Genomic DNA, 24,099 nt, shown 5'->3' with positions numbered 1-24,099 from the left:
TTTTATTATTATTATTATTATTTTTATATATATCTAGGGTTCTCTCTCCTGATTGGATAAAGTGGGAGTGATACCAGAACATTTATTTTGTGTTTTACTGCAGAGCGGAGGGACTGGGAGACCCATGTTACTGACCAAACACTCTATATCCGTGATGGCTGTTGGAATGTAGAGCTATTTAACACTTATTTTAACAAAGGAAATACCACTTACAGCACCTTTAAAGTATTTCCCCCCCCCCCCCGCTCTGATCAGAATGTGGTGAACTTTCCATGCTTTTCTGCCCCTGCGTGCACTCAATACCTGTGTTATCCAGGAGGAGTTTGAGGGAGCACTCTATGCTGCATAAGAAACCGTCTATGACCATGACGTCTATGTATTCCACGTAGGCCTTCCACTCCTCGGAGGACGGCTCTGCTCTGAACAGCTCCAAGTTGCGCTGAGACACGAGGGAGAGAGGGATGGACATTCACGCTGAAACCCATCTCATACCGTATATGATGAAATGTCACTGCAAGTCCTCTCACTGTAGCCTTTTGATATTGTAACCGCGTCGCCGCCAGGAAAAATAATTATTCCATTTGAGTGAAACTTCACGATGAATTCAAGTATGCCATAGAAAAAACACAGAAACCTCTCACGGGTGATGTCATTCGGCTGCTTTCTCGCTAGCTGAAATTAGGCTAGTTAACAAAACATACTGTATAACCCTCCCTTACATGCAGTTTATCAGACAAAATGACTGGAAAACAGGAAAGTAAATTTTCACCATAGGTGGGGGGAAATGGAGCCAGCATGAAAAACTGAGAGATATTTTTGTCATTTTGATTCAATTAGATTCAAATTGTGCATTTTATTAAATATATATATATATTATTATTATTATAAATACAATTTTTTTTGTATCTACTTTTTCTCCCCATTTTCTATTTTTCTCCCATCCCAATTTCGTATTATCCAATTCTACCCTCCCCTGTCTCGAACGTTGTTAGACCATGCCTCCCACTGGTCGGCTGCAATGTGGACCAAGCCTTGCATCACGTGTCCCCTCCGGTACACGAGGAGGCAGCTGTCGCATCTTTTCACCTGTACAGCATGATCTCTCAGCGGCGAGGAGTAACGCGTGGGAGGCTCACACTGCCCCCGTTGCTTCCTGATTCTGCTGTACAGGCGCACCAACCAACCTGTAGGAGTCGCTGTCCACAACGTCCCCACCCACCGGCTTTCCCACCCCCTAATACTGCCAATTGTATTAGTATGAACGACCAGCCAAGCCCGAAGCAACGCCGAGAGCTGGGCTCGAACCCAGCATCTCCTGCGTTAGTGGCGAGCGCCTTGCCCACTGCGCCACTTAGCCGTCATTATAAATACATTTTGACAAGGTTTCTTTTCCTTTCACCAAATAATTATATATATTTTTTTTTTATCCACTTTTTCTCCCATTTTCTATTTTTCTCCCATCCCAATTTTCATATCGTCCAATTCAACCCTCCCCTGTCTTTTTGAACGTTGTTTCTTGACTCCCACAAGCCGGCTGCAATGTGGACTAAGTCATACATAGCACTCAAGGTAACAGCCGTCGCATCTTTTCACCTGCGCGGCTCGATCTTTCAGCGTCAAGGATCTGGGCTTTGGAGGGGCCCCGCCCCCGTCGCTTCTTGATTCTACTGCGCAGGCGCACCAACCGACCTGTAGGAGTCGCTGTCCACAACGCCCGATCCCCACCCTTCAGTTTCCCTCCCCGTAATACGGCCAATGTGTATTACATTTACATTTACATTTAGTCATTTAGCTGACGCTTTTATCCAAAGCGACTTACAAGTTACAAGTATTACTGTGGACGACCAGCTAAACTGAAAGCAATGTGGAGAGTGGGGCTCGAACAGGAGGCATCCTGTTCGAGCCCAGTCTCCAGCATTCGTTGCGAGCGCCTTGCCCACTGCGCCACGTAGCCGCCCCAAATAATTATATTTTTAAAAGCTAAATTGCTACCACTAAATGAGGATGTTGACGTCAGGTGACCTGTTCGGTTTAACTGCTGCTTCGAAATTCTAAATCCCCTGCCTTATCAGAGGGAGCAATGTGTATTTGAAGGGGACCACATCCTGCATGAAGCACAGACAAAGCTAGGAGCGATCTATACTAGTCCATTCATTTTCCTAGAGCTACAGAAGATATCTGGAGGGATGGGAGCAGCTGAAAATACGTCACCCATGAAAGGTTAATATAATCACCTTTAGCAGGAAGTGGATCTTCTCTCCAGAGGAACGGATCAGTCCATAACACCTGTCCAGCCGCTGAGGCCTGTCCTTCAGACCGAGCAAAGCGTCTTTTTTGCCTTCCTTCCTGTCAAAGATGGGGTTGCTGGCCCAGGAACGCATGCAGCTCTGAATCTCCTCGATATTGTCCTTGGCCCTCTGCATGCGGCTCTCCAGGTCACTCACACATTCACGCACCTCCTGGATATACTCCCAGATATCTGAAAGCAGAGAGCCCATGTGTGAAGAAACAATCCCCACTACCACAATTAAAGTTTACCCAAATCAAAAACCCTGGGTAGACAAATCCGTCCGTGAAGCTCTGAAAGCGCGCACCACAGCATACAACGACGGCCTGGTGGCAGGCAACATGAATGACCACAAGGTGGCGCGATACAACGTAATGAGGACAGTAATAGAGGCAAAACGGCGCTACAGGGATAAAATTGAACTCCAGTTTGAACAGGCTGACTCCAGAGCTATGTGGCAGGGCCTCAAAACGATGACAGACTACAAAGGCACCTCCCTCAAACTGAACAGTGACATCTCCTTAGCAAATTATCTCAATACCTTCTATGCGAGGTTTGAGGCTGGTAATAACAACACCAGCCTACAAGCCACGGCAATGGGGGGGGGGGGGTCTGCTGATGGAGACTCAGTGTTCAGGGTAACAGAGCATGAGGTGAGGCGGACCTTTAAAAAAGTGAATATCAGGAAGGCAGCAGGACCGGACGGCATCCCCGGCCGCGTCCTAAAAGTCTGTGCCGACCAACTGGCCCCGGTATTCACTGACATATTTAACCTGTCCTTAGAACAGGCTGTCATCCCCACCTGCCTGAAGAAGTCCACCATTATCCCTGTACCTAAAAAATCCAAGCCTGCTTGCCTCAACGACTACCGCCCTGTAGCTCTCACCTCCATAGCCATGAAGTGCTTTGAGAAGCTAGTAAAGGGCTACGTCTGCTCCTCCCTCCCCATCAACCTGGACCCCCTGCAATTTGCATACCGCCCCAACAGGTCCACGGAGGACGCCATAGCCCATGTGCTGCACACAGCAGCATCACACCTGGACAAGAGGAAGGGGAACTATGTGAGAATGCTATTCATCGACTACAGCTCGGCATTCAATACCATAGTCCCCTCCAAACTCATAGCCAAGCTCAGGGACCTGGGCCCTCATTCATCAATAGTGTGCGTAGAACATTTCTATTTCCACACGTAAGCACGGAATGTAGAACTAGTGTACGCACAGGGAAGTCGGGATTCATCACACGGTGCGTACGCAGGCTCTATGCCCCTCCGTGTTGATGAATACCACTTTGTTCTACCGTCAATGCTCGTGCATGATTATCCATATATGGTCATGAAAATGAGGAAACACCCCCCATGGGATGTGAAATAATGGACTGACCCGAGCGGAACCCTGAGAAACTCCACGAAGATTGTTCACTGCTGTCGAACCAAGAAGACACTATCGCGTATTATGGGATAAATAATAAAAGGCGGACTTGTAAACGGTGATGTCAGATATCAACGGCTCCCTAAGACCATTGCTGCAATTCTGCCTGGACAGCTCAGAATACTAATAAAGACCGTTCGTTGACCACTGTTTGGCGTTGGTTGTGTGTCATTATAACCGTGCTGTAATATGAATGCCTTTATTAGTTGTGTTCGATTGGCTATATGATTTTTAGAGGCATCTATTTTGTTGTCGGCTAATAAAGACCGCGCTGGAATATGACTGCCTTTTCCCGTGTTGTTTGATTGATACCCAGGGATTAAAGTTCTCCTAAATTCTATTCCAAATCGCGATGGATCTCCCGTCAATTTTCTACCTGCTGCATATGATTTCTAGAGGCATACTACAATCCATTTTGATGTCAGTATTGGGTAGCCTATATAAACAATAATAGAGAGCATATACAAGAACAATGAATCTCACTGCATGTATGATAGCCTGCCTTTCAATACATGAACTTGAATTCCATCATGTTTGTGTGCGGGACTCACAAGGCTGTTGTCACAATGGGTGGTACCGGTACAGTAATAATTACAGTCCACACAATATCACGATCCATGCCATAGCCTATGTTCTATTAGGACATGATCTGTGACGACAAATGTTCTAGAATGTTTGATTAAGATATCATACTCTGACAGCATGCCTATGAGCAACAAAAACGCGAACTTGAATCCCATCATATACATAGTCTGTCCACTATCTGCATGGTGTCATTGCAATGCGTTTTCTATTCTTTCTTATACAGTAAAAAGGGGGAAGAACACTATATTCATATGACTTATTCTGCTTACAGCTTCGAAATTCCACTTGTTTCGTTTAACGTAAAGCCTTTTAAATATAATCAAAACGTTCCCGTGTTTCGGCGGTCTGTGCGCAAAATAATAACGAGTTGAGCTTTATGATTTATGATGAATTGAAAATGGGGGACCCTGATGTAAACAAGACGAAAGTTGGTCTGCATCCCCAATTAACAATTGTATGTACTGAGCTGTACTGTACTGTACCCATTCTGCAATCTGTTAATAAACTTTTCAATCAATCAATCAATCAAGCTACGCGGAGCGCAGTCAGTCAGTAGCCTACACCCCGTATATTCCGATAACGCTATATAAACCATGCTGCATTCATTCTGAGAGAAAGATCTATTATTCCAAATGCTATTTATAGGGTTTTGACCATAATTACACTACTGTTGCTATTTTACAATGAACTATAATGAACTACGGTTCGTACAGAACATGCCAGTGTTATTATGCACAGAAGCTCATTTCCTTGTTGTAATAATATATTCTACCACTGGGCGTCAGCTAAGTGTGGTCTGACCTGTGCGTAGATGTAAGCACGGAGTCAAGTTCAAATCGAAATTGATGAATCCCACTCTTTGCTTAGAAATGATCGTACGCACAGGGTAAGCACAGATCTGTGCGTAGAACACGTTGATGAATGAGGGCCCTGGGCTTTAACTATGACTTCTGCCAGTGGGTCTTGACTTCCTGACGGGCAGACCCCAGGTGGTGAGAGCAGGCAACTGCACCTCCTCATCCATCACCCTCAACATAGGGGCCCCCCAGGGCTGTGTTCTGAGTCCCCTCCTCTACTCCCTGTACACACACGACTGTGTGGCTCAGCGGAGTAACAACACAATCATCAAATTTGCTGACGACACAGTAGTGGTGGGCCTGATCTCTGCAAACGACGAGAGGGCCTACCTGGAAGAGGTCAAGGTCCTGGCGGGATAGTGCCAGGAGAACAGCCTCTCCCTGAACGTCAGCAAAACAAAGGAGATGATTGTGGACTTCAGGAGGTCGGGGGTCAAGGACTACAGCCCCCTCAGCATCGACGGGGCACCGGTTGAGAGAGTGAACAGCTTTAAGTACCTCGGAGCCCACATATCCGAGGACTTGACATGAACCACACACATTGACAGTGTTGTGAAGAAGGCACGACAACGCCTCTACTTCCTCAGGCGCCTAAGGAAGTTCCAAGTCAGTCAGAAGATCCTTAAGAACTTCTACTCATGTACAATAGAGAGCATCCTGACTGGCAAAATCACCTCCTGGTTTGGGAATAGCACTGCACAAGACCGAAGCAGACTACAAAGAGTGACACGTTCAGCCGAACGCACAATTGGAGGGGGGCTCCCCACCCTCCAGAACATTTACAACAAGCGGTGCAGGGGTAAGGCTAAGAGAATCATCAAGGACTCCAGCCACCCGAACACCTGCCTCTTTGAACTGCTGCGGTCAGGCAAGCGATACCGGAGTCTCAAGGCGAGCACAGAAAGACTCAGAAGAAGCTTCTATCCCCAGGCCATCAGGCTGCTCAACAAACAATAAACACTATACAACAACCATCAAATGCACACAGCACACATATCCACACGCACACACTCACTTTAAACAAACAACACACTGCAACACCCACTCTCCACACTTTAGATCACCTAAACACACTTTATATTTATTGATAAAGGATTTGCACTACAACTCGTACACTTTACTGTAAATTGTACCTAAATTGTACCTCATCCCATTTCTGCTTTGCACTATATAGTATTGTATATTAGTACACTGCATAGTATATTGTATATTATATGGTAACTCAGTTACGTCTATTCTGCATCGAACATTGTACATATGTCTATACTGAACACTGTGACCTAATTTTTTTTTACTTCTAATTTACATGCTATACTATGTTATTTTGTACTTATCTTGTCTAGCACAGTCTCTGGAGCATAACAGTAAGAAGCATTTTGTATAAAAGTATTCTGTACTTCTGTATGACAACTATTAAAGAAACTTGAAACTTGAAACTTGTGTGGGAAAACTGTTCTAAGAAACCCAGGAGGATTCTTTCTCACTATAATTGACCCATCGCAAACCCCACCGTTTTTTTCTTGATCCTCCAATTGCAACTGTTGCTGATTGGAGGATCAAGAAAAGAGGGCTGGGTGTGAGATGGGTCAATTATAAGTAATTTATTATCAACTCTTTTTTTCTGCCAATGTCATCTTTTTAGGGCAAAGCTCTTGCATGGTTTCATTGTGGAGACTTGTGTGAGACAAGTTTGTGTGCACATCCCAAAATATTAGAAATACTCCCATCATTATCCGAGGCGAGGAGGCGGAGATGGTGGAGACCTACATGTTCCTGGGAGTACACTTGTACAGTAAACTGAAGGGACGGAGGCACAGGCTGTTCTTCTTGAGGAGACTCAGGTCTTTCAACGTGTCACATAGGCTGCTGCAGACGTTTTTACCAGTCTGTAGTAGCCAGCGCCTTCGTCGTGGTATGCTGGGGGGTTAACAGCAGCTCAACAGACACTAAATAACAGCAGCTCAACAGACACTAACAAACGGAATAAGCGGATGAGGAAGGCTAGCTCCATAGTGGGAGTCAAACTGGTCAAACTAGAGCAGCGGTTCTCAAACTACGGGTCGCAACGCAAAGTGGGGTCATGGGTAGGTGACAGTGGGGTCATGCATTGGCAAGTAAAAAATAAAATAAAAGCAAAACTTAATTTTTTTTAGGCAAAACTTTATTTTTATAAAAAAAATTATGTTCTGGCAACATATTTTAGCTAAATATGCCTTGTTTTATAAATGTGTATTGATAACATAGTGCTGTAATAAAATGTTCTAATAAATATGCATGATCAAGTTCAACAACGTGTGCTTTATTAATTCCACGTTGAAATTATGCGATACATTAACTCTTTCTGTGCCATACCCGAGAAAAGTCGGGTTATCTCACCATGCGTTGAGTGCCAAAACCCGAGATTTCTCGGGTTTTGATCCTTTGATATTTTCCTTTGATCCCCGTTCTATACGGTCAGCCAGAGCCCTCTAGGTGTCCCTGATTTATCTGCCTACGTTGGAATTGCAATGACGATCAAATCTCACCAGGTGGCAGTATCGCCTACCTTTTGAACTCTGATTGTCTGAACTAGACTGTGTCGTGTGATTTTTTTCCATAGCCTCTGTTTGCGAAGACGCTCTCTGATTGGCTAGGCTGCATACAGCGAAAAAGAAAAGCCCCCCCCCCCCCCCCCCCCCTTGATGATTCTGTGAAGGCACATATGTACATGGTATATACTTTTGATTTGGGAGTATCTCGCGGAAATGGAAAGACTGGATTATTTTTTAAATGGGGCGATGTTTAGCGTGTAACAAACTACAGTGTATAGAAATTAACTGATTACTGTCAGTAATGGACTATGAACAATGCCTGTGAACAATGCCATAGCTATAATACAGAACACACGATGCGTCTGCAAACATCGCTAAAATGGTCAATAACGCTGACGCTAGCCAGTACAGATGGGGAAAGTCGGTGGCAGTCAAAGAGTTAAGTGTGGGGTCGCCAAATTTTTTTTCGAGTTGAATAGGTTCCAATATTCCAATCTAACAGTGAAGAGATATAAACAGGTTGTTTACCAATAAGGGCTTTAAAAATAAATAAATAAATACCAGTGTTTGTTGCGCCTTTCTGCAAGAGAAGGCCAACCCACCCTATCATACAGGACACAATGGTGAGTGTCATATCTGTCACCAGTAATACATCTGAGAGCTGAGTGATATGTAGAATCCAGAGGTTTAAGAGTTGATGCCGCAGCATGCCTAATTACATCACCATAGTCCAAAACTGATAAGAAGACTGATTCAACTATTCTTTTTCTACTAAATAGAGGAAAATTGGATCTGTTTCTGTACAGGAAACCAATTTTCTGTCGCAGTTTAGAGGCAAGATTGTCGTACATTTCTCGTCAAGCCACAGGCCAAGATATTTATACTCAGTGACTCTCTCTATACAAGAGCCACTGATAGTAGATATCCTCACATCATCAAAGTTAATATGCCTTGCTCTTGAAAACAACATAAACTTTGTCTTACTACTGTAGCATTAAGAACCAATTTAAGACTAGCAAGGGCATCCTGTAAAAGGAAAGTTGCAATTTCTCAATGGCCAACTGTACAGAGTCTGCAATACAGTACACAATTGTGTCATCAGCATACAAATGGGCATGACATCTGTTACGAAGGATCAGATTAAACCGAATATATATATTTATTACTTGAGATATATTGTATAGTATTTGTATATCGTCTGATATCCCTTGTATATTCTTTGTACATATACACGGAATATCCCTTTACCTAGTACAGACCATAATATTTCGTTCTCCTATTGGACAGCGATCCCCTAGGCGCCACGGCCATACCCCCAATGTCTAGTTCAAAGTCACCGCCAAAGACATGCCTGGACATGACCGGCTCTGCGCAAGAATACGAGACAGAAATGAGGCTGGTACTAGATTGTTCACCTAACGTATAAATACGGCGCAGGTGAATACAGCAGTATGTTAACCAATAAGTTGAAGCCTCACACCACGATACAACGTGCTGTGAAGTGGGCCCGTTTTGCCCCAAAATAGAGCCTTGAGATCGCGTGCGAATTGATAGCTGAAGTGTCAGAGTTTAACGCTGTATCGTCGAGTTCGACCTATTCTATTATTTAAGTAATAGTCTATTTATGTATAGTGTATCGTGCGGCTACCGTTCTACAGTGACCAGCATTACCAACGCTTCCTCGTACCGAGCTAGTGTGCTTATCCAGGCTGGGCGGCTTAACCTGGTGCCGTCATCCGAGGAGCCCTAGACGAGAACCGTGTGGATATGTACACTGGATAACCTACACCGGCGACTACAGAGCCCTTTTCGGCTGGATTATATTTGCTTTGGTCCTGTAGCTGATGGAGCGGAGAATCGTCTACACCCACAATTGTGTGGGATTTACCCTGTGAGGAGCAACGTCGAGCCCGCCTCTAGGACGCCTGAGGCTGGCTAGCTTTCTTCCATGCGGCACTGCATACCGGAGAATAGCTGTTGTTCGTCTGCGGATCAAGAGATTATTGCACTGTCTCCTGTACCTGGAGTCTCCTTATTCCTCGTTGACCCAGACTTTCGCTACCGACAAATCCTCTCCCCTGCTGGCCTACAACCGGAGGGACCCTATTAGTATCTCCAGCTGCCCTACTAGTGTACCATATATATAATTCTTATGATACAGGTGGTATTAATTATCTCCTGCGTAATATGCTCATGGACTTACGCTCTTGACCTATTCATGCACATTCTTCGCCTTACAAGCGCAATTCTCAATCTTGATAAGTAAAGTAATGTAAGATAATCTTCGTGCTGCTAATAAATATTCTTCTAAACGAGTATTTGTGTGAAACCGTGTTATTGTGGATGTGTTCATCTCATATACCTGTGTACTGTATGGCCAGTAGTAATGTACATAAGTCAGTAGTGGTTTAATGATACCATACTTATTCAATACAGTCAGGGAATTGTACCCCTCAGTTACAATTGGTCCTTCGAGCCGGAGGGTAATTAGCGTAATATTAATATAATATTAATATTAACATGGCCAATGATGAACACTCCACAAACGGTTCTCCTAAGCTAGATCGCCCGGAGCGCAGACGGCAGCCACCTCGTTACCTAGAGGACTACGCTGCCAGTCTACTACCTAGCTTTATACAGACGTTAAACGCGGAAAAAGCGGATAGTAAAAGTATGTCAAACCCTACCGACCAGGCCAGTAGAGACCCTAGTGGGTTCTAACGTAACTGACCAAGCTCACGGGGGGGACCAGGAGGGACCTGACATGACTTTACCCCCCGCCAACGTCGACGAGGCAGTCCCCGGAGAGCTCCAGGATAAAGAAAGCCCTCCAGGGACGGAGCCCGACCCACCACCAGAAGAGACGCGCACCCAGGAGATGGACCTCCTCGGAGCGCGACAGGAGAACGGATCTCCAACGAGCACTGCCAGAAGCCGATCACCTCCATCAGTGTCTTCCCCCAGCGAGGCGGACAAGATGCTGGCGCAGGCCTTTATCGCCACCCTGGCAGCCTCCACTGAACGCGATCGACTCCAAGCACAGACGCTTAGCGAGCGCGAACATTCTTCCATGGAACAAGAGCGCCTCCGCGCGCAACACCAAAGTGAGCGCGAACACTCTACCATGGAAAGAGACCGCCTGCAGGCTCAACAACTAAGTGAGCGCGAACAATCTGCAGACCAAAGAGAACGCTTCCACGCGCAACTCCAAGCGCAAGCCCTTAGTGAACGCGAACACTCTGCGATCGAGCGAGAGCGCTTCCAGGCGCAGCAGAGGAGTGACAACGACCGCATACGCCTAGAGACTAGACGCCTCCAGACGGAAGAGAATATGGAAAGAGACCGCGCCGAAGCCCAGCGCGCCGCCGCCGATGCACAGCGCGGAGCCGCCAATGCACAGCGCGACGCAGCCCAAGCCCAGCGCGAAGCAGAGTGCGACCTCGCTCACATCAAGCGCGAAGCCGAGCGCGACCGATTACAAGCGCAGATAATGGAGCAACTGATTGCCAGGGCAACCGCCCCTCCCTCCGCACGGAGCTCCAGGGCCTCGTCAAGACAAGGGTTTAGGGCACCCTCCCCTACCCGATCAAGCGACCTTGAGCCCGGCCAACCGAAAGAGCCTATACACCTCTCCGAACCCCCTCCCCGACCGGTCCATGCGAGACCTAGCAACAGGGAAGAACCGGCCTACGCCGCTGAGAGACTAAATAGACGATTACAGGATCTAGACGACCTGGCAGAGGAAGAAGAAGAGGGAGAGGAGGAAAGTCAAGCCCAACAGCAGCATCGTACTCCACAGGACCAGGAGGTCCAGTACAGCCCAGACTTTACCCCCGCGGCTCTGCGCTACAGACCCCCGACTCAATTCACGGGTGAGCTTGACGCACGACCAGCCCAGAGGAACAGCACCTGGGTACACGGGCCTTGGTACCCGACAGGTACCAGCCCACCACGACACGTAAGAGGAGACTCGCCTAGGAGGCCTCTCCCCCAACGCTCACCGATGTGCCAGCCATCCATGGCATCGTACCTTGGCACACCGACGTTCCCGGACTTCACACACGAGAACAGAGCACAGTACACAGAGCTACGAATGTGCTTAGAGACAATGATGTCCGATGTACCAGATGAACCGTACAAGTATGCTATCCTACTCAAGCACCTGAAGGTGCCCAGAGCGCACAATATAGCGCTGGCATATTCCAACTCTACTACCCCATACACCGCGGCTCTAGTAGCCCTCGACCAACGTTATGGACGCATATGGGACTACGTAATACAAGAGATAAGGAATATTGACCGTCTACCCCCAGCCACAGACAATCGCTCACTAGATGACCTCTCTATCAAGATACAATCCCTGGTAGGGATGCTGGGGGCACAAAAGGAAAAGGGTATGCACGAACTGTACGCAAACTCTAATGTTGAGAGAATATTAGAGAAGCTTCCGCCCGCCCGACAAGAGCGCTTCAGGCGGCAAAGGGACCACCGTGATCCTAACGGTCCCGAGCCATCCCTCCTAGACCTAGCCGACTTCCTGGCGAGAGAAGTCAGCAGCCTACGATTGGATACGTTCGTGCGGAGCGCGCCAAGCTCCAGAGAGGGACCTAGGAGATCAAACGATGGCCGCAGGCTGGTGACCGTCATGCACCAAGCCGAGTCAGTACCGCGCAACAAGAACCACAGTACCCCCTCGATGAAAGAGAAGTGGAAGATTGTATATCCGTACTGCGAAAAGGAACACTGGCTGTCACACTGTGACACGTTCAAGAAGATGACAGCCGACGAGGTGAGTCAATGGATAAAGTCCAACCGCCGCTGTTACCGATGTGCGCGCAGTCACATGGCAGCCGAGTGCCGCTTAAAGAAGAGGTGTAGTCGGTGTGACGGAGCCCACTTGGACGTTTTACATGACAGTAACAGAAGAAAGCCTGCACCCTCAAGCAGCACAAAGGCAAGTGTTATGTACATTGACCCCGCCAGCAGCGGGGGCGCCCGGGTGCTCTTGAAGGTGGTCCGCGTAACACTGAGTTACGAGGACAAGGTCATGGACACCTACGCCGTCCTTGACGACGGGTCAGAGAAGACCCTTCTCCTCGCGTCCGATGCGGCCCAGCTGGGGCTGCGGGGGAGCGAAGAAACGATGACGATTCGGACTATAAGAAGAGACCTGAAGACGATCAAGGGTGAGAACGTCTCCTTCACTATCGAAGCAAGCGGGCAGCCAGAGAGACGGTATAGGATCACTAACGCTTTCACCAGCCAAGACATAGGCCTGTCGCAGTACACCTACCCCATCGCCAAGCTGATGGACAAATACGTGCACCTGCGTCAACTACCTATACCGCTCATAGACGGTGCCACCCCGACCCTGCTGATAGGATCCGACCATGCACACCTCATCGTCCCGATGGACCGGGTCCACACTGGGCCCAGAGGCTGTCCAGCAGCAGTCGAGACCCGCCTAGGATGGACACTACAAGGCCCCCTCTCCAGGTCTCCCAACCGAACAGCAGCCACTTGCTGCCTCCACTCCAGAGTGACAGAAGAAGACACCACCCTCCTACAGCACGTTGAGAGGCTATGGACACTAGAGACAATGCCCTTTAAGAACGAAAAGAAACACATTCGTTCCAAGGAAGACATTTATGCTATAGCCCTCCTCGAGCAGGGGACAAAGAGAGTCAAAGTCAACGGAGTGATGAGATACGCAACTCCACTCCTGAGGCGAGAGGGTATGCCTACCTTCCACGCCCCAAAAGAAGCGACGGAGCGGTATCTATCGAACACAGAGCGGCGCCTAGCCAGAGACCCCGCTCAAGCTACTGTGTACCGCGCTGAGATTAACAAGCTAATCACAGCGGGACACATAAAGAGAATTGACATAAAAGAGGCCGATCAGACGACCGAATCATGGTACGTGCCGCACCACAAAGTCCACCACAACGGCAAGGATCGTATTGTGTTTAACTGCAGCTACCAGATCGGATCACAAAATCTGAATAAAGAGCTCTTGCCCGGCCCAACACTCGGCCCCTCTCTACTGGGCGTGTTGCTACGTTTCCGCCAGAACAAGGTGGCCATCAGCGGCGACATCAAAGGGATGTTCCTGCAGGTGCGACTAGTGGAAGAGGACAAGCCCCTGCTGCGGGTCTTATGGAGAGAGAGGATCGGGGATGAGCAACCATCCATCTATCAATGGGAAGTCCTCCCTTTCGGAACCACATGCAGCCCATGCTGTGCTACGTTTGCATTGCAAAAACACGTCGCAGAGGACCCAGCAGCTGATGAAGAGGTCCGACAAAGTGTAGGAAATAGTTTCTACGTGGACAACTGTCTGCAAAGCGCCTCGACGCCAGAAGAAGCCGAGGCCCTCCTACTCAAGCTCCGCGCCTCCCTGATCAAAGGCGGCTTTGATCTCCGGCAGTGGGCCAGCAGCGACCCTCAAGTATTGCGCAGCCTCTCCCCAGAGGACAAGGCAGCAAGCAGCGAGACCTGGATGGCGACCATCCCAGGAGAAGCCCAAGAAATGACATTAGGACTAGTCTGGCGCTTCAAAACAGACTCGCTCCATTATAAACACACACCCCTGACCAAGGAGCAGGGAAGGTCGACTTCACTACCGACCACAAGACGGAGTGTATACAGAACACTCGCCAGACAATATGACCCGTTGGGATGTATTCTACCTTACACCACCAGGGCAAAGATGATTGTGCGAGCGCTATGGGACAAGGACCAGGGCTGGGACGATCCCATACCCGAACACCTTGCCTCCACATGGAGAGAGTGGGAGACAGAACTCAGCTCGCTCCCAGGTGTCAACATACGCCGCAGCTACTTCCCACCCACAGTGAGGCCGGAGACGTGTCAGATAGACCTGCACGTCTTCAGCGACGCCTCCGAAGTAGCCTACGGTTCGGTGGCCTACTTGCAGGCCCGAGAGGAGGGAGGAGAGATACATACTGCCTTCATCCTGGCTCGCTCAAGAATAGCCCCCCGCAAGCAACAATCTATCCCGCGTCTAGAGCTCTGCGCAGCCCTAGCAGGAGCGCAACTCGCCACGTTAATCCAACGTGAATTCATCATCCCGGTGCAAAGAACAATCCTGTGGTCAGACTCCATGACCGTACTCACATGGATCCAGTCCGATTCGTGTAGATACAAGGTCTTCGTGGGAGTCAGAATCACAGAGATCCAAGAGTTAACAGAAGCAGCATGCTGGAGGTATGTGGACACAAAACAGAACCCAGCTGACGTCATCACACGGGGAATGTCCCTGGATGACCTCACCCGTCACAATCTCTATAGTGACGGTCCCGAGTTCCTCAAGCTCCCGGAAGAAGAGTGGCCTACACCCACCCCACGGGAGGCGAGTGAAGAGGAGGCAGAGAAGAAGAAATCTATGTTCTGTGGGTTGACACACACACTCGTCCCCACAGATCCCAACATAGACGACTGCCCCACCCTTGAGAGTGCGCAGTTAAAGACATTCCTGTGGCACCACCCAGAGGTTCCGTCCACTACTGACATTACTGCAGCTAACTACGAAGAAGCAGAACTCCTTCTGCTACAGCGAGCCCAAAGAGACTCGTTCCCCGACGAGCTAGACTGTCTGCAGGGATCAAAGCCAGTCCCGTCAGACAGCAGACTGCTCCACTTGGCCCCTGAGAGCGACGCCCATAATCTCATCAGAGTGGGTGGTCGTCTGAGGAGAGCCCCAGACTTAACGGATGACGTCAAGTACCCGATAGTCTTAAACAGCCGACACAAGGTCACAGAGCTCATCATAAAGAAATACGACGAGGACGTGCACCACGCCGGGGCAGAGAGAGTCTTCGCGGAGATCAGACGTCGCTATTGGATACTGCAAGGAAGAGAAGCAGTACGACGCTTCCAGCGGACTTGTCTAGACTGTCGCAAATGGCGAGCACAGCCCAGTATACCCAGGATGGCTGACCTACCCCCCTGTCGCCTCCGACTCGGCGACAAGCCCTTTCACTCCACCGGTATGGACTGTTTCGGCCCGCTGTATGTAAAGAAAGGAAGAGGGACGGAGAAGCGGTGGGGTATTGTATTCAAATGCATGCCACCCGAGCGATACACATAGAACTCCTTCCAATCATGAGTACGGACTCATTCCTTATGGCCTTCCGGAGATTCACATCGCGGAAAGGAAAACCGTCTATATTATTGTCTGATCACGGGACAAACTTCAAAGGCGGAGAAAGAGAGCTGAGAGAGAGCTTCCAAGCTATGGGCCCAGAACTTAAGACCCACCTCGCTCCCTCTCAGATTGATTTCCAGTTTAACCCCCCGAATGCACCTCACTTCGGTGGAACTTGGGAACGAGAAGTACGTTCAATAAAGACAGCCCTGTACGCCGTGCTTGGGGCCCAGACCGTGGCGGAAGAAGTCCTCACGACAGTCCTCACGGAGATCGAGGGAGTATTGAACTCAAAGCCCCTCGGTTACGTCTCAAGTGATGTAGCAGATGTCGACCCAGTCACCCCCAACACTCTCTTGATGGGGCGGCTGGACCCTGCGCTACCACAGACAGTGTACAGACCTGAAGAAGCGAACGGCCGAAGACTGTGGAGGTACAGTCAAGTATTGGCTGACAAGTTTTGGAACAGTTTCCTCCTCCACTATCTACCGTCTCTACAGACCCGCCAGAAATGGGTAAAAGAAAGAGACAATTTGACGGAAGGTACAGTCGTCATGATTATCGACCAGTCACTACCCCGAGCTATGTGGCCGGCCGGCCGCGTAAGCAAAGTGATCACTGGTGCCGACGGAAAGGTCAGAGCGGCAGAAGTGCTCGTCCAAGGGCGGACATACACCCGACCCGTGGCGAGGCTGATAGAGTTGCCAAGGCTCCCCGACTCTCTTGATGACGACCATGACCCCCTGACTTTGTGAACTGCCCTACCCTCACAACGGACATTGAGTAGTGGACAGTGCGGTTAATCTGTCTCTGCTTATCTAATTAGGTGCGGACTAATTAGGAGGCGGCTGTTACGAAGGATCAGATTAAACCGAATATATATATTTATTACTTGAGATATATTGTATAGTATTTGTATATCGTCTGATATCCCTTGTATATTCTTTGTACATATACACGGAATATCCCTTTACCTAGTACAGACCATAATATTTCGTTCTCCTATTGGACAGCGATCCCCTAGGTGCCACGGCCATACCCCCAATGTCTAGTTCAAAGTCACCGCCAAAGACATGCCTGGACATGACCGGCTCTGCGCAAGAATACGAGACAGAAATGAGGCTGGTACTAGATTGTTCACCTAACGTATAAATACGGCGCAGGTGAATACAGCAGTATGTTAACCAATAAGTTGAAGCCTCACACCACGATACAACGTGCTGTGAAGTGGGCCCGTTTTGCCCCAAAATAGAGCCTTGAGATCGCGTGCGAATTGATAGCTGAAGTGTCAGAGTTTAACGCTGTATCGTCGAGTTCGACCTATTCTATTATTTAAGTAATAGTCTATTTATGTATAGTGTATCGTGCGGCTACCGTTCTACAGTGACCAGCATTACCAACGCTTCCTCGTACCGAGCTAGTGTGCTTATCCAGGCTGGGCGGCTTAACCTGGTACCGTCATCCGAGGAGCCCTAGACGAGAACCGCGTGGATATGTACACTGGATAACCTACACCGGCGACTACAGAGCCCTTTTCGGCTGGATTATATTTGCTTTGGTCCTGTAGCTGATGGAGCGGAGAATCGTCTACACCCACAATTGTGTGGGATTTACCCTGTGAGGAGCAACGTCGAGCCCGCCTCTAGGACGCCTGAGGCTGGCTAGCTTTCTTCCATGCGGCACTGCATACCGGAGAATAGCTGTTGTTCGTCTGCGGATCAAGAGATTATTGCACTGTCTCCTGTACCTGGAGTCTCCTTATTCCTCGTTGACCCAGACTTTCGCTACCGACAAATCCTCTCCCCTGCTGGCCTACAACCGGAGGGACCCTATTAGTATCTCCAGCTGCCCTACTAGTGTACCATATATATAATTCTTATGATACAGGTGGTATTAATTATCTCCTGCATAATATGCTCATGGACTTACGCTCTTGACCTATTCATGCACATTCTTCGCCTTACAAGCGCAATTCTCAATCTTGAAAAGTAAAGTAATGTAAGATAATCTTCGTGCTGCTAATAAATATTCTTCTAAACGAGTATTTGTGTGAAACCGTGTTATTGTGGATGTGTTCATCTCATATACCTGTGTACTGTATGGCCAGTAGTAATGTACATAAGTCAGTAGTGGTTTAATGATACCATACTTATTCAATACAGTCAGGGAATTGTACCCCTCAGTTACAACATCCATACAAAGAAGAAACAATATCATTAATATAAATTGTAAAAAGGACAGGACCTAAAACTGAACCTTGTGGCACACCTTTAGTCATGGCCAAGAATTCAGATTGGGCTTGACCTAACTTCACACACTGCCGCCTAGAAGATAGATAATCCTGAAACCAGACACAGGCATTATCATCCAACCCAATGTTAGATAGTTTCTTTAGAAGTAGTGATCAACTGTATCAAATGCTTTTGATAAATCAACAAAGAGGGCAGCACAATGTTTCTTCTTATCTAATGCTGAAATAATGTCATTTGTAACCAAAGTTATGGCTGATGTAGTACTATGTCTCTAAAACCAGATTGCTGAGAACTAAGTATGGAGTTAATTGAAAGGTAAAATGTAAGTTGTTTGCTTACTAGTGTTTCCAGGACTTTAGCTAGGCAAGGTAACCTGGATATAGGACGATAATTATCTAAGTTATCCCTATCACCTCCCTTATGTAAAGGAATCACCTGTGCAGATTTTCAAACTAGAGGAACTCTACCTGAGGAGATAGAGAGATTAAAAATATAAGTTATCTGCTCAGCGATAACTGGTACAGCCAACTTAATAAAAAAAAGACTCTAAGTTATCCTCACCTGTAGAACACTTTGAATCGATTGATTGCAAAGCATAAAATACAGCTGACTGTGAAAAGGGTTGAAAGGAGAAATGTGAAGTGACGCCCACAGGGTACAAACAATCAGAATCAACAGGACAAGATCCATTATAGTTCCTATTAAATAGATTACCAGCCTCTGCAAAATGTCTATTGAAGGCAACACAAATTGCACTCTGCTCAGAGATCACACAGTTATCAACTTTAAAATGGGGTTGTGGTATAAAAAAGTTTGAGAACCCCTGAACTAGAGGTTGTGGCAGAGAGGATGATGAGGAAAAGGCTGGACGCTATACTGGAAAACCCCTCCCACCCCCTCTATGAGGAGCTAGCCAAGATGAGGAGCATGTTCGGTCATAGACTTAACCGCCCCAAGACACCACAAATCATCATGGCCAGTCCTTTGTGCCAGTAGCCATCAGGCTCCACATCCGTGAGAATGGACTGTTGCCAATAGTTGGAGAACTAACGGCTGGAGAACTTGAGAACTGTTAGGACTGTCTGACTTTTAATTACTAAACACTGCACGGACTGGCCCAGTGTGCTACTAGTGACACCGGTCTTATTTGACATGCCCTGAGTGGGAGTCGAACCCCGGTCTCCCGCGCCGCGGGCGACATCGCAGACCACTATACCAAGAGGTGAAGTCACTTCTTGGTAATGTGTCTGGATGCCTTTTAAGGGGGAGTGAGTTTTTACTTGCAGTACCGCTACGTGCCACAGTCACTTCACAACACTTGAAGTCCATCGTGACTGTGGATATACTCGCGGTACCTCCGTTACACTCACCCCTCTAAACTCACACCACCCAAGGCATCCGGGTCACGGCACCACTGAAACCGGTCTTATTTGACATGCCCTGGCTGAGTGGGAGTCGAACCTCAGTCTCCCATGCCGCGGGCGACATTGCAGACCACTATACCAAGAGGTGATGGTAATGTGTCTGCATGCCTTTTTTAAGGGGGAGTGAGTTTTTACTTGCAGTACCGCTACGTGCCACAGTCACTTCACAACATTTGAAGTCCATCGTGACTGTGGATATACTCGCGGTACCTCCATTACACTCACCCCCCTAAACTCACTCCACCCAGGGCATCCGGGTCGCGTCTATGCTTTTACCAACCGGTTCGTGTTTCCGGGTTCCCGTTTGGCCACTGACCTATGCTAATACGCCCCCCTCGCTATGAGCGTAGAGAGAGAAATAATGCGTGGACACTTTGAAATGGGCATGCCCTACTGCCTCCAGGAACAGCTGTTTCCGCGTGACTTTATGTGCGCTAAAGTTCAAGTTTAAAGTGCTTAGAAATGCCGGTAAATGCCGGTTCATTCATGCTTTGAGGCACGCTTCCTGACAGGATTTTATAATATTGTATTTTATAATATTGTAGCTTGACAATTTTAAGAAACTACGCTCTCAGCTGAGAGTCAATAAACGACGCTCTCAGCAGTCACTACGCTCTCAGCTGAGAGTCAAGAAACTACGCTCTCAGCAATCATCTTATGCAGCATCACTTTTCTTTTTTTTAAACTTTGGCCATTCCGCTGGCTCTTTTTGCGTTTATCACTTTTTTCTCTGGTCAAGAATGACCGACAGAAACAGGTTGAATGGGGGTAGAGATGGGGGGAAGACACTCTGAGAAAGTACGGCTTTGTCCGGGAATCGAACTTGCTACCCCAGATCCGTGACGAGCACGGTTGTCCCCGGCGCCGAAATAGCGCTCGAGGTACGCGGTGAGCTACTGGAGCTCCCCCAGCAGCATCACTTTTCACATCAAAACAAAAGTAGAACTGTAATGTGGAGTGGACTTAAACATATTTACAATTAGCAGCTGTTTGTCAATGTTAATAATATGCGAAAGTCCACATTCCAGTTCTACTTTTGTTTGAAAAGGGATGCTGCACTTAGCACTGACTGAGAAAGTAAACATTACAGTTCTACTTTATAAAATGCTAATTGTAAATATGTTTAAGTCCACTCCACATTACAGTTCTATTTTTGTTTTGATGTGAAAAGTGATGCTGCATAAGATGACTGCTGAGAGCGTAGTTTCTTGACTCTCAGCTGAGAGCGTAGTGACTGCTGAGAGCGTCGTTTCTTGACTCTCAGCTGAGAGCTGCTAATTGTAAATATGTTTAAGTCCACTCCACATTACAGTTCTACTTTTGTTTTGATGTGAAAAGTGATGCTGCATAAGATGACTGCTGAGAGCGTCGTTTCTTGACTCTCAGCTGAGAGCGTAGTGACTGCTGAGAGCGTCGTTTCTTGACTCTCAGCTGAGAGCGTAGTTTCTGAAAATTGTCAAGCTACAATATTATAAAATACAATATTATAAAATCCTGTCAGGAAGCGTGCCTCAAAGCATGAATGAACCGGCATTTACCGGCATTTCTAAGCACTTTAAACTTGAACTTTAGCGCACATAAAGTCACGCTGGAGGGCGTACCCATTTCAAAGTGTCCACGCATTATTTCTCTCTCTACGCTCATAGCGAGGGGGGCGTACTAGCGTAGGTCAGTGGCCAATCAGAGCGCAAAAGGGGAACCTGGAAACACGAACCGGTTGGTAAAAGCATAGACGCCTCCGGGTCACAGCACCACTGAAACCGGTCTTATTTGACATGCCCTGAGTGGGAGTCAAACCCCGGTCTCCCGCGCCGTGGGTGACATCGCAGACCACTATACCAAGAGGTGAATTAACTTCTTGGTAATGTGTCTGGATGCCTTTTAAGGGGGAGTGAGTGCCACAGTCACTTCACAACACTTGAAGTACATCATGACTGTGGATATACTCGCGGTACCTCCGTTACACTAGTACTATGTATACCGTGTATACCCATTCTTCTATTATTATTATTATTATTATATTATTATTATTATTATTATTATTATTATTATTATTATGTTCTATTATATTATTATTAATATTTGTATAATATAGTATATTATTTGTATATCATACATTTATATTTTAGATTATTATTATTATTCTTATTATTTCTATTTCTATTATTATGTTTTTTTTTACCTGTTCTTCCCTTCCCCTGCCCCCCATGCTGCTATGACATCTGAATTTCCCCAAGGGGATGAATGAAGGAACATGAACACTTGACTTGACTTACTTGACGTCATCATTGTGTCATTGTTTATCAGTGAAAGGGTCTACGTGCTTCGAGTTACACGGTGGATTACTTTAAGGTACTCATAGATGCATAAAAGGAATGGATGATGTGTAAGGCATGGGAAATGTATATGGAATATGTTTCATATAAAGGATCTATAGGAAAGTGAGCACATTCATGGGAAGTAGGCCTATCTGTGTGAAAATTGTCACATTCATGTCGCAACCCAAAGTGGGGTCGTGGGTAGGTGACAGTGGCAAGATTTTTTTTAATACAAAATCAATAATTTTTGTTATTTATGTTCTGGCAACATATTTTGGCTAAATATGCCTCGTTTTATAAATGTGTATTGATAACATAGTGCTGTAACAAAATGTTCTAATAAATATGCATGATCAAGTTCAACAACGTGTGCTTTCATTTTGATATTCCTTAATACCACATTGAAATTACGCGATACATTAAGTGTGGGGTCGCCAAAATAAATCCTAAATAAAATGGGGTTGTGGTATAAAAAAGTTTGAGAACCCCTGTCCTAGAGCACAGGACTGTAATTTGTGGAAGTTTTCCTCTGAGGCCTCTGTTCACACCTCCCCCTCCCCTATATCATCCCCTTCCTCTCCCCTAACACCCTATTCGTTGTCTCACATGTCCGTCCCTCACCACAACCCCCACCCTCCCTTTCCCAGAAAGCTCAAGAAGCAAAGCTCACAGAATTGGGCGGGAGTCTTGGTTTTTCCCTCCTTTACCAACCGTGAAGATTTGACCCCATGCATAATTAACATCTCCGGTTCCACCATAAATTCTAACATTTGCGTGAACGTGATGATTCCTAAACATGGAACGTTCTACCACACACACACACGTGTCCCATCCATAAGTGGCATAAGTGCACAGATACACACTCGCTCGCACGCACGCAACACACACACACTACACCGCAGCGTAAAGCATGTCAAGTTAACAGTGGAGCTCTCAGAGCTCTCTGTAGCTCATTCCACCCCCTCCAAATCCCCCCCCCCCCCCCCCCAGCCCCAGCCCCACAGACAGCAGAGTGCATTGGCTTGTTCTGTTACGACTTGTCCCTCGTCACCCGGCTCTTTTGGGAGCTTCGGCTTCCGAAAAGGAATCAGCCACGTTTCCATGCCAACACAGTGTCAATCATAGCTACTATCAATGATTGATTGAGAACGCGGAGCCCCTTTCGGGGGGGGAATCGCTGGCGTCACAGTCCGTTCTACTCGAGAAAAGCGGAAGATGGAAGGACCTTAGATGAAATATTGAATGGGAACGGCAGTGTGAGAACAGTGAGAACTTCCCCAGATGAAATGTGTCATTTGATTATTTTCTGACTAATGAATTTGAGCCATTGAACCAAGTAACTAAGGGATTTCTGACTAATTCATCCGACCGGGGGCTCGTCAGGGAGGTGGGCATCGGGGAGTTAAAGTGCCCACAGAATGGCATTAGTGGCGTGTCTCGCTTCTGTGACTTGACGTGCAGCGTTCCGACTGGAACAGGCTGTGTGTGGGCGTGACTTAACGCTCGACTTGATTCTGAATACAGTAACCGAGGATCACGTTTGGCGATGCCGTTAGCCGTTGTTCCGTCTTCGGAGGACCCATAGGAAGGAATGCTTTCTATAATTGAAAGTGGGAAGTGGGTATCTTAAAATCAATGATGGTATTTGAGTGGATTGGCGAGTGCAGGATGGGCGAGTGTATGTGACTAAATGAAAAAGGCACAGAAAAATAATTGTCAGTTTTTTGGCCAACATTGTTACATAGTCTGTAATATGAACGCTGACCTTGGCTGTTCCAGTTGATGTACTCTTCTGCCTTTTGGAGCTGAGTGTCAATGTCTCTCATCTGACCCTTAATCAAGGATACTCCACCTCCAGCACAGAGCGCATCACCTAGAGAAAGATAAAGGGAGAGAGAGAGAATGTTTTCATCTGTTATCAAGTGTGTCATCAAGTGTATTGGGGAATAGCAGTTTAAATAAAACGGGCATGCAAAACTACGACTCAAAGGACCAAAGTCGTAGCCTTATCCATCTATTTTTACAATACCCACAGAGGAGGCAATTACAGCAACCCGCCAAAGTTAATTACATCTGGCCCTGATAGCTTCTCAGAATAGATTTCCTGCGCCTAATCTCTGGCACCTTGTTGTATTGCCCAACCGTGAGCTCCAGGTTGGCCACGTACTGCCACAGCAGCCCCCTGGTGGCGTATATCTGCTCTGCCGTGTCAGGGATCACCTCGGCCTGTCTGGCTTCCAGATACTTC

The 24,099-nt window shown here is 47.3% G+C and overlaps 1 protein-coding gene across 1 annotated transcript in view; it reads right to left on the bottom strand.

The window, feature by feature from the left end:
• Window positions 1–24,099, bottom strand: part of dnah9 (dynein, axonemal, heavy chain 9) — a gene marked incomplete at its 5' end in the record, with an annotated part of 366,889 nt that overhangs the window by 309,493 nt on the left and 33,297 nt on the right. Inside the window, 5 exon segments of the mRNA XM_084323040.1 lie at window positions 304–439; window positions 2,235–2,479; window positions 23,617–23,691; window positions 23,694–23,724; window positions 23,976–24,095. Coding sequence (XP_084179166.1) covers window positions 304–439; window positions 2,235–2,479; window positions 23,617–23,691; window positions 23,694–23,724; window positions 23,976–24,095 — 607 coding nt within the window.

The sequence above is a fragment of the Notolepis coatsorum genome, assembly GCF_963971535.1.
Source record: "Notolepis coatsorum genome assembly, chromosome: 10".
In the NCBI taxonomy this organism is placed as follows: domain Eukaryota; kingdom Metazoa; phylum Chordata; class Actinopteri; order Aulopiformes; family Paralepididae; genus Notolepis; species Notolepis coatsorum.
Note: the sequence above shows the minus strand (reverse complement) of the source record. Positions and strands in the feature narration are given on the sequence as shown.